General features: G+C 40.6%; 1 protein-coding gene across 3 annotated transcripts in view; it reads right to left on the bottom strand.

Moving 5' to 3' along the window:
* Window positions 1-12,079, bottom strand: part of JAZF1 (JAZF zinc finger 1) — a 337,745-nt gene that overhangs the window by 145,482 nt on the left and 180,184 nt on the right. For all 3 annotated transcript variants that reach the window (XM_027102319.1, XM_027102320.1, XM_027102321.1), the window contains exon 2: window positions 6,149-6,221. In XM_027102319.1, coding sequence (XP_026958120.1) covers window positions 6,149-6,221 — 73 coding nt within the window. The remainder of the gene's footprint in view (window positions 1-6,148; window positions 6,222-12,079) is intronic.

Genomic DNA, 12,079 nt, shown 5'->3' with positions numbered 1-12,079 from the left:
GGGAGAGAGGGAGAGAGGGAGAGAGGGAGAGAGGGAGAGAGGGAGAGGTGAGCTGGCAAACATCCATTGGAATTACTATTCTAGGGACTAGAATTTGCTGTTTAATAGCAAACACTAAGCAAATTCATTTTTAGAGGAGGTCATACCTAACTACTATTATGCCAAGTGGTGCAGGGAGTCTTACAAAGAGAATTCTAGTAGAGCTGTAGTTTAGGAATGAGAGAATATTACATGTTTATTAGGTAGTAAATGACAAGAATTGAGTGCAAGAAGGTACCCATTTGTGCCTAGTCATGATATTCCTTTATAGTTTACACCAAAATTATATACACATTTAAAAAATTAAAAGTTAATTTGGAAAATTCAATTATTTTAATACAAACATATTTTGTAAAGAAAATAGTGTAATTAACAGCTATAGTCATGTCTATTATCGTGTCTTTAAGTTATCCCAATTACCCATTTCTGGGGAGTCACAAGTTATTAATAAGCTATCTTGTCACCTCGAGGCAGCTACCTGGACTATATAACAATAACTTGAAGGAAATACCCAGATGCAGCCCAGCGCTTCTCATCAACCTTTCTAAGGAGATGCCTGACTTCACCCCGCAGCGCACCTATCACCTGCCTACTGGTGAGAGGTGGTGGTGGACATCCTTCCCCACTCTAGCTGAAGCCTGCTATGCTAGGTTGTGCCCTGCACGCTCAAGCCAGTTTCCTTGCAGCAATACATCACTTAGGAGCTCCTGGTCACCTTTCTCATAGCAATTTTTTTGCTTCTGCTGTCTCCTACTGTTTAATTTTATTAGGTTGTTACCCTCCAATTATCTACAGCACAGTAATTACTCTCATCTTTATGTCCTTCTGCATCCCCTCTGCCCAGCTGTCCTACCCGATTTTTTCATCATTAGTTTTCCACATTCTCCTCTTACTTTTTCTAAGCTGGTACTTTACTCTCTGATATCCCAACAAGGCAGCCTGTAGAGCGATTAGAAACACAGGTTCTGGAGCCGAACTGTGCAGGTCTGAACCCAATACTCCACTTCCTACCAGCCGGGGACCTAGGGCAAGTTACTTAATGTCTCTGAGTCTCAACTTCTGAACCTGTAAAATGAAGATCATCACAGTACTTCTTTTATGTGGTCACTGTGAAGATTAAATGAAATAAGTAATGTGAAAAATGCTTAGCATAGAGCTCAAGACATAAAAAGAGTTATGTTTGCTCTCTCAGTATTATTTCTTCTATATTGTCTCCTCTATCCAAAATCTAGCTTTTCTTCTTGCCCTTTATACCTTTTTGCCAGGTGTATAAATATTATACAAACTAAGCAATTAAATTTCCTATTACATGAACTTGTCATTGTTTCTAACGTCACAAAATCAACAGAACTTCCTATCCTTAGAATCCATATCTATCTTTTTTCCCCTGGAACTACTCCTTCAACCCTCACTAATTCATTCAATCTCCCTCTTTCTCACTAAACTATTTTTATTTTAAAATTTGCTCAGGTGTTGTAACAGATGCGCTTTTAAAGGAATTAAAGGTTGTTCAACACATTATGTTCAAGAGAGTAAAGCAATTTAAAATAGGTATAAATAAAGGCTCTCCGATTTCCACGCGGTTCTTTTTTTTTTTAATCCAAAAAGCTAGCTCCATTTTAAGTACCCTAACTCCGCAATTTCAGTCAGTGTTATTGCCAAAGAAAGTTTCAACTCAATTTTGAGGTGCCCAAAAGAATATCAGAGTTGCATAAACAGATATATGAGCAGAAAAATATTAATTCTTTTCCTGTCTTCACTGCTCAGCAAAGTTAAGATTTTATTTCCCCCTGAGGTTTAAGGGGAAAAAAAAAAACCTTATTTGTTCAATTTTTTTTTGAATAGTACTCTTTTCTGCAGTATTCAGGATATTGCCATCTAGCTGACTTTCTTTTATTATCTAACCTTGATTACTCTCTTCTTGCATGTTTACTGGCTTCATGTGAATTTCAATATGTTTCCCTTCTGGATCAAAGGCCCTTAAGACTCCTTTTTATCCCAATTTTTTTTCTTTTCTTTTTTAATTGAAGTATAGTTGATTCACAAAGTTGTGCTAGTTTCAGGTGTACAGCAAAGTGATTCAGTTATACATATAAATATGTTCTTTTTCAGATTCTTTTCCATTATAGGTTATTACAAGATATTGAATATAGTTCCCTATACTATACAGTAGGACCTTGTTGTTTATTTATTATATTTTATATATAATAGTGTGTATATGTTAATCCCAAACTCCTAATTTATCCCTTCCCCCTCTTGCCCCTTTGGTAACCATAAGTTTGTTTTCTATGTCTGTGAGTCTATTTCTGTTCTATAAATAAGTTCACTTGTATCATTTTTTAAAGAAGCTACATATAAGTGATATTATATGATATGTCTTTCTCTGCCTGACTTATTTCACTTAATATGATAATCTCTAGGTTCATCCATGTTGCTGGCATTATTTTACTTTTATTTTTTTTGCGGTACACGGGCCTCTCACTGTTGTGGCCTCTCCCGTTGCAGAGCACAGGCTCCGGACGCGCAGGCTCAGCGGCCATGGCTCACAGGCCCAGCCGCTCCGCGGCATGTGGGATCCTCCCAGACCGGGGCACAAACCCGTGTCCCCTGCATCGGCAGACGGATTCTCAACCACTGCGCCACCAGGGAGGCCCTTATTTTTTACAGCTAATATTCTGAGTAGTAATTGAGGGACATTTAGGTTGCTTCCATGGCTTGGCTATTATAAATAGCTCTGCTCTGAGCATTGGGGTGCATGTATCTTTTTGAATTAGAGTTTGAATTAGAGTTTTCTCCAGATAAATGCCCAGGAGTGGGATTGCTGGATCATATGGTAACCCTAGTTTTAGTTTTTAGGGAACCTCCATACTGTTGTACATAGTGGGTGCATCAATTTACATTCCCACCAACAGGGTAGGAGGGTCCCCTTTTCTCCACACCCTCTCCAGCATTTATTATTTATAGACTTTTCGATGATGGCCACTGTGACTGGTGTGAGGTGATACCTCATTGTAGTTTTGATTTGCATTTCTCTAATAATTAGCGATACTGAGCATCTTTTCATGTGCCTGTTAGCCATCTGTATGTCTTCTTTGGAGAAATGTTTATTTAGATCTTCTGCCCATTTTTTGATTGTGTTGTTTGGATTTTTGATATTAAGCTGTATGAACTGTTTGTATATTTTGGAAATTAATCCCTTCTTGGTCGCATAGTTTGCAAATATTTTCTCCCATTCCATAGGTTGTTGTTTCATTCTGTTCGTGGTTTCCTTTGCTGTGCAAAAGGTTTTAAATTTAATTGGGTCCCATTTGTTTATTTTTGTTTTTATTTCTATTACTCTAGGAGACGGGTCCAAAAATATATTGCTGCAATTTATGTCAAAGAGTGTTCTGCCTATGTTTTCCTCTAGGAGTTTTAGTGTATCCAGTCCCCTTAAGACTCCTTTTAGCATTTTTTTCCCCTATGGCCAGACTTGGCTTCCTCCTTGCAGCTCTCCATTGCTCAGCTCTCCATTGCTCAGCTCTCTTTTCCACCTACCAGGTGTTTATTTATCACCTACACACCAATATCTAGAGTGTCTACCATGTGTTCAGTCCTGTTATGTATGCAGCACCATCCACAGAGGGATCCCGAGTGAGAAGGGCTGTTAGTAACCTGGGCAACCTTCCATACACAGTCCTTCTCTTGACTCAAAGATCACGAATAAACATCTCAATCCCCTACATACGTCTGCTTCTCTACCAGCTAGGACATGATATGGCGAATTCTTTATTGTCTCAGACCTCTGAATACAATATGTCCAGTTCAAGACACATCTTCTCCAGATCTAACTTCCAGCTTATAGCAAATAAAGGACACAGAGGAACCTGCCAAATGGCCTCTTGGAGAAAACCTAAAGGAAACCCAGAAGGCGGATGTATTCTGTGGGACGCTGGCCCACCTCCTCAACAAGTCGCTGTGCCAGATTAAAAGAAACTTGGGGGGCAAAACATCCAGGTGCAATATGATGTTCTGGATTGGATACTGGGTTAGACAAACAGCAGTAATGGACTTGTTTAGATCACCTGGGGAAACCTGCATATGATAAGGGTATTAGATTAGATGCAAATGTACTGAAAAAGTAGAGATCAGTGACACAACTGAGCAGGCTGCAAAAGAGTATGTACAGCTTTGGGTTAAAAATTATATTGTTTTGTACGTATGTATATATGTATGTATGTATTTATTAACTAATTATTGAAGTACAGTTGCTATTATATAGTATTTTTTAAAAGTGATCTGAAAAATGTGTGTTAAGGTATTACCAGTAGTGATAGCTGGGTGGTGGGAATGTGATGTTTTAATAAAAAACAATTTTTTTTTGGATTATATTTTCTACAATATACGGCTATAATAATAAAAGGTTATTTTTTTAAATGCTCGTTTTCTTCCAGAAGACTCATCTCAGAAAGTCCACACTCACTGATTACACCCTGACTCTCCAGGGTTGAAGCACATCCTACTGCACAGTTTATACTAAACTATCACACTTGATTCAAGTTCTCTGGTGGGTTTTTTGTCTGTGGCCCTTGTCCCTATACTTCAGCTTCACTAGAGTCCCAAATCACACCTGGCAGAATAGTTCTTTCTTTAGTGAGTGTAATGTCTGTGTAATTAGTAGATCCCTGTTGCCAACATGGCTGACAATACACACAGGAAGAATGAATGTGAAAATCTCACGGACTCTCATTAGAATAAGGCTTAGTAATACACGCGTTTGTATATACATAGGTAACATATTTTACCAAAAATACAATAGCCACACTATTAAAAAGTCCTATTCAATACCATAATTGATCTATAAGACTATTTATCCTATTCCTCAATGTTACTAGGCTAATTCACATACATCTCTTTCACATAATTCTAATGTATACTTAAAGACTTTTCAAAACCTGTGCTAAACTCGGGAAACAACACAGGTTTTGTGAGAAATCCAGATAAGCACATACATCTTTATTTGTACTGGATGTGATTTTGAAGGTGTTCTACTTAAAACAGCCCCAAAATTATGGTTAATGAAAAACTAGATATTTTATCTCGCTTCCAGGAAAGGCTTATAGGTAGGAAACCCAAAGAAGATATGCAAATAGATGTTTATATTAATGAATCCTTTAAAAAACATGCTTCATAAAAGAACTTGAAGCTGAGCACAGTGACTCCAATTCAAAGCCTTCTCTAGACAAGATTTAAGTAAATTTTCTGAAAAGTCATTAAAATGAAACAGCACAGATCATTCATTCCCAGCTTTCCACCTCAGATCCTGAACCTCAGCTCTAGTACCAAGAAACCAGAAACACTCTTTGCCTTATATAAAAAGGGGACAGTCAATAGAAATTCAAGCACTGAATTACGAGCCGAGAATTTTTCATTCCCATTGAAAACTAGTTCCGCTTTTCCTTTGTCTTTTTCTCATGTGGGGGGCGGGTGTTTTCCTGACATCAGTTGATTTCAGGTTCTCTTCAAAAATCCCTGTCTCCTTAATTATTTAAGTTGGATGAAACAACAAGTCCTCTTTTAGACCCGATATATTAAGTTCTAAACTGTTCTCTAAGGTCGTGCTCGCACGTTCAGTTTCAGGAAAAACTCGTGTGACTCCACACAGATGGGGTCGGTTGAGAATGTTTTTACTAAAAGGTGAACTGCTACTAAGTAACTTTGACATTAAATGATTTCAGTTTGTTATATCCTGATATATTCTGATATTCCAACAATGTTCTGAATTCATAAAGCACCTCTTCACCCCAGGGTTTAAAAGTTTCACTCAAACATAAATCCATTCATCTCCAAACTGCCCTATGAAGTCAAAAGAGTATATTCCAACTCTGCACGCAAACTACTTCCAGCATGAGCTTATAAATCAGTCATGTTTCGGCCTTATGAACAGAGAACTACAACCTGCCTCTCCCCATCACAGAAACAAGAAAATTCCATATAGAAGTTGATTTTAAATAATCTCCTATAAATAACTGAAGACTGAAAACATTTTTCCTACCCCGTTAAAAAGATACATTTAAAAAATAAACATGTGGCAGATATGAGGTTGCTATAAATTCTGAAAATGGCTTACCTATTGATGTAACTGAGGGCAACATAGGTTGGCTGCTGTAATTCTTGTTTTTCTAAAACACGTGGATCCGTATCTGAAATAAAAACACAATTATGATTTTTCAGCTTTCACATCAGAATATATGTGGCTACCTAACCTAAAGTAACAGAGGCTAAATGGAGAAAAAGATTAATTTAGTAGACCGCTTTTTAAAGACAACTCAGTCAGCAAAGCACCATCATTTGTTCATTCATTCATAAATAACAAGATATTGCATTACTTTTCAAGAGAATTCCAAACATCAACAGTGATAAAATGTCCATCTGTCACACAAACTCTTGCACAATCGCCCTCATAAATATTGGTTTTCACTGCTTACAGTTACAATGTTGGCATGGTTTTTGGTGGTTAATCGGCCTAAGAAAGAAAGGCTCTGTTAATTATGCTCACTTCAATGCTGGAACAAGTTAGTTGCCATTGGAAAGCTTCATCAATCTGAAAATCTACTGAGTATTGTTCTTATTCACTGCATACTTTTCTGGGTTTGGATTCACATTCTAGAGGGCAACTCTTGTCCTTCTTAACTGTATGTTTATTATAACTTTTCTAGACTCTCAATCAGAAATTCTCATGCTGGTTCAGAATCCACAAACACCACATTCATCAGAGGGTTTTTCCCCCCTTGAAGAGAGAGAATTCAACACCAGAGCAAACTTCCCTAACAGTGCTTCTCCAACACAGCACCAAAAAATGCACTTGTAACAACTAGAAATATATTCAAACTTCTCATGTAGAGAAATGATTGTGCTAAGTATATGCAAAAACAATGTTTCTATAGTAAGACTATAAAGAAACGTGAACACATTTTTGTTTTCTTAGAAAAAGGTTCAGACATTTCACACAGATTTTATTACAACCTCGTTTAAAACCATCTCATTATTAGAACTCTTCCAGCTGCACTTGGCAATAACACCTTCTTTGATGTAATGACAGATATTGTTTCAAGCACCTTGGTACAGGAAGTGTTTACTGCCCATGGTGGATGTAAGATACCCATGCTAACTCCAAAGTGCGTTAACAGGTGATGGGGGTAGGGGGTACAGACACAGTGGCATAGAGCACAGGTGGCAAAAAATGACAGCATCAAAATCAATTTACAATGCTTTCCACTCCCAAACTAAAACTGGACAGTAGTGGCGATTGTTTTATTGGTGTTATAGTTAAGAATCTCACGTTCACTTTATTATTTTTCCTATGCCAAGAATTTCAGGGACACACTATTCAGAAATCCTGCTTCCTGGGTCGTTGCCATCGCAAGCCATGAAAGCCAAATTCTGAAACAAGAGACAAAGGTTCTCTGAATGGCTCCATCACATTGGGTCTCGAGGTTTTGGCAGCGCAAGTGAGAATAGATCAGTAACTCAGCATTTCCTCTGCCTCCTATGATGCTTACATATGCACCTGAGGCTGTTTGTATTGATAGATCCCTGGCCTCCAGAAACACTGTTTTCTTTGTTCCACCATCTTCCATAACCTAGGCTAGATTTATGCTCACATACCCTCAAATTATGAGTGGTGACATGGACTTCCAGAAGCTTCCAAATGCCTTTCCATAACAACAACAACAACAAAACCATCTGGAAGCACCTCAGGCAGGATTCTCCTGTTTTTCTAGAATGCAGACCCCGGTAACTGACAAGAAAGTAGAACTTCCAGACACATGTCCACCAGGCCTGAGACATCTCTTTCAGATGAAATGTTTCCTTGGGCAACCTTTAGAGCATCCACGAAAGCTTCGTGTTCTTAAAACGAAATTAGGTACGTGGTGCCCACAAATCAGGAGAAGCCTGCACAAGTGCTACCAGAGGAAAAGCATCAGGGCTGGTCGCGAATAGACATCAGCTCCGTCACCCGCTTCCTGGCTGACTGGCGTGCAATGATCATGACTCACCATTTTATGGATTTAATTATACTGTGGAGCACTTCGCATTCAGTAGAAGTATAATAGCCGCCTTCATTATTTCTCCCTCCCTGACCAAAAAGTAACTGTCTGATGCTAAAAACTCTCCAGGAGAGGACTGGAGTGACAAGGGCCTCGGGTGTTCACAGCAGGACGATGACGTCCTCCTCATGAAGATGGAACGTCATTAGCAGAATGAACTGGAGAGGGTAACACTGTTCATTGGAAATTACTGACTACAACAAGAAGAACTTCTTTAAGCCACGTGCCACACCACCGAGACAGTTTTTGCACAAGTCGCTACAATAAGAAATGTGATATGAAGTGCAGTGGCCATACTGCACAATCTCCCGATATTTCTCTGGCTTGTTGATGGCACTGATCAAAAGGTGAACCTGGTGTGCTCGCTTCGGCAGCACATATACTAAAAAAAAGGTGAACCTGGAATGTTGGCTACCATTGCCCAGAGATAAAATCCACCTCAGTCAATGGTCTGTGGGATAGAAACGCTTGAATTTTTCATAGCCACACGATGTTCCTTAAACTGGCAACTGGCAAGAAAGTAAAGCATCCCATACTGCGGCTACCTACAGCCCCATACAGCAACGCTCTACCACTCTTATATCAAGAAGGGACAGGAAGATGAACCTAAAATTTCTCAGCAGGGCAGGGCACAGCCAAAAAAAACCCACTAAGAGTTGACTGTTTTCTGTCTCATATCACCCCTGGCACACTCACAGATTTCAGGCTGACTGAAGATAAAGGAATTCAAATATGAAAATGTATTTTAAGATACCCAAGCAATAAAAACCTATCAACTTCAAAGTTTCTAAAACATAGCACCCTCCACAGTAGACAGCAATGTGCTTCCTCTACCATTCCTAGTTCAGGGTAATAGCTTGAACACACAGTTCTACAGTAAGGACGAGACACAGAATGGAAGCTTGCTGTAGCTCATCTGGTCCTACTGCCCTGTGGTTTTATAGAGTCAATTAAATGGCAAAAGGCTCAATGTCACAGCACCAGCTCCCATGACTTCTCAAGTAGTTAAGAGAAAAGCCAAGCACACGGCAGAAATAAGGAAAGGACAGTCTTCAGACCCTTCTGGATAGGAACTAGAGTTAAACATGATGAAAGGAGGGCAAACAGCACACCTTGTTCAATCAGGGAGGCCTGTGTTCATCAGCTCTGCTGTCTCTAGTGTTGGGAACCAATGTCCACCAAGTGCCCGGATTTGGGAGCTACGTTGAGTCTTTTGTAGCGCTATCTTCAAGCTTCCAGGAAAACTCTATCAAGGTTGTTTGCTGGGTTAACAGAAGCTTAACTGAGGAGCTCATGGGCTCTGGCTGTGCTTCAGCTAGTCTACATCGCTGGGATTTATATGCCTGTATTCATTTCCAATTTAGGAATGTCAGAAACCAGCCATACTACCTCTCAACAAGACTAATGAGGCCTCTATCAGCAACGAGCTATTTGAAGGCTGGGAGGCAGCAGTGAGGGGGAGACAGGATATCACGCCGCCCCTGCCCAAGAAGGCCTTCTTCAAATTCTATATCCTCCAAATGCTGGGCTCTTTGCTCTGTGTGGAGGGCAACAGTGGGAGGCCTGAGATGACGTGAGTGGGAAGGCAGCCCCGGAAGATCCTGGAGAGGAAAAGGCCCACCCAGCCAGATGAGGGATACTGAAAGTCTGGGATGGAAACACCACTTTTCTGTGGACTCACTTGGTAATAATTAATGGGCACAGTCTGTTCTCAGTCTTCCCCCCAACAGCTGAACTCACAAAATCACAGAGTTTTAGTTTATTCAGCAGAGCCTTCCACAACATCCCTGGCTGAGCGCGTGCATCCCTCCTCCCTTCTCTGCATCGCCTCATCCCCAGCACTGTCCCCGCACTTGTGTCACCATAGAGGCAGACGCTGGGCACATCCTTTCCCCTTCCCACGTTTCTCAGAGGTGAATCATCTCAATTTCTTTCCTCTCTCCAGCACTCAGCTCAGGGGCAGGCACGTAGGAAATGCACTGTCATTATTAAATGGATACACTAATTTTATGATGAGAAAATGGAAGATGTGGGGTCAAACATGGCAGATTGATCAAAGGCGTTTTATTCCTTCACCATCCAAGGCCCCACGAAAGGAAGAAATAAAGGAAGGAAAACCTCTCCAGGGATAGAAAAAAAGGGGAGACAAGTGGTTTGGACCAGTGTTTTGGAAGATGGAAAATTCATACAGGAGTGACAAGTGACTCAGAAGAGTAGAGGAAGCTATAGTCTCAAGTGCCTGCAGTGGGGGAGATGCACGGGCCAGGAGGGGAACCCACTGGGTTCCCCTCCTGGCCCATGCTTCTAGCCCCGAGAGGCCCTGGACTTGGAGGGGCCAGGTGTTGCAAAAGGCAAGGAAGGGAAGGTTCAGGGCTGAAAACAGGAGAATTGTTTAAAAGGTTGATTATCTAGAGACACTGAACCAGGAAACCAAGCACAGCGAAGATAGAGGGGGAGTGGGGAGAACACATGGCTGAAAACAAGGGGATTAGAGTGGAAATATACCTACTTCACTGTCCCAAGAACACTGGCAGGCAGGCGGGAGGATTCCTCTCTGATTAAGCTAAGTGGGCGCAGAGACGAGATCACCAGATGCCGACATCTGGCAATTCCTTGATTAAGTGATTTCCCTGCAGATAAGTCTATGGTCAACGAGCTCCATCCATGCCTCTATCCAGAGCCTCCCATCAGGTTTTTATTGCCTCGGTGTCTTAAATAGGAGCCAAGAACAGTCAAGGGGTGACCATTAGACATTTGAGGGAAAGTCTTGAACGTGAAAGGAAGATATACCAAAACAAATAAATGGTGGGAGACAGGAGCAAAGGAGCAGACAAATCGAGGCTTTGAAAGTTAAGTGACATGCCTATTTACACACACCCAGTTAACAGCAGGGCTAGGACCAGAAGCCCTGCGTCCCGAGTCCCATTAGGCCAGCATTTTGACCATTTAATGCGCATCCTCTGAAGTCAACTCATTGCTACCAACCAGTTGCAACACTGGCCTCCATACAATCTTTATAGCTTTCTTAAAAGCCCAGCAAAGTTCTGTTGCAACTTTCACTCCGCTTTTAGGACTGAGTTTTGATGAACTGACAACTTTTAATTCACAGTTAGTTTACTTCAGCTGCTGAAATAAATATTTCTTGCCAGCAATGGTCCTTTCAAAAATAAAAATAAAAAATCCTACAATTGCACATAACTGGCCTTTGAATGGATCAACTTTTCCTTCGTTTATAGACACGTCATTTGAAACTTTTCCCAAGCCATAATTTCCATTACAGGGCAGTCAGTGCAAATTACAGTGAGATTCTTGCCTTTCCAAATTCAATGTGAAATCCAGATGCAGTTAAGTGGTGCTGTAAACTTTATGAGTTAAGTATCTAAAAGTCGGGGACATTGTGCAGTACAATAACGCCATCTATTAGGAAAGCATTTATGTTCCCATTTGCAGCCTGAGTTTTCCTCCACAAGTGAATGAATAAACGTCATTCAACCAAGAACCGTTTGGACAATGTTCTAGGAGGCTGATTTATAAACAAACACAGCATACTGCAGCCTTTTCAGTTTCCGGCATGACCAGAGGGTCAAAGTTATTAGAAATAGACAGTTCTGACCAGGATGCTTTCTAACTCTTCACTAATCCATCAAACTCCTAGGGTCATTGATGACTGCTTGAGAGTCGTAGCTATTTTTCCCCAAGTATAAGATGTGTAGCCTTATATGTATGACACTCTCAGTCTGCACTCTTCAGCCAAATTCTCTACCTTGTTACCTGGGACAAGAGAGACTGTCAGAGTCCATCGTGGCTGCCTGGTATGCTTGTGCAGTGCACAACCTGTACATCTGTATATAGTGACCCTGAAGACTGGGGTGCTGGGGTTACACAACAATAAAATTCTTCCAAACAGGAATAAGGCCAAAACTTAGTCCCATTTGATCTTACAGGCATGT

The sequence above is a fragment of the Aethalodelphis obliquidens genome, unplaced genomic scaffold (genome assembly GCF_003676395.1).
Source record: "Aethalodelphis obliquidens isolate GAN/ISIS:26980383/991018 unplaced genomic scaffold, ASM367639v1 scaffold5, whole genome shotgun sequence".
Taxonomy (NCBI): domain Eukaryota; kingdom Metazoa; phylum Chordata; class Mammalia; order Artiodactyla; family Delphinidae; genus Aethalodelphis; species Aethalodelphis obliquidens.
Note: the sequence above shows the minus strand (reverse complement) of the source record. Positions and strands in the feature narration are given on the sequence as shown.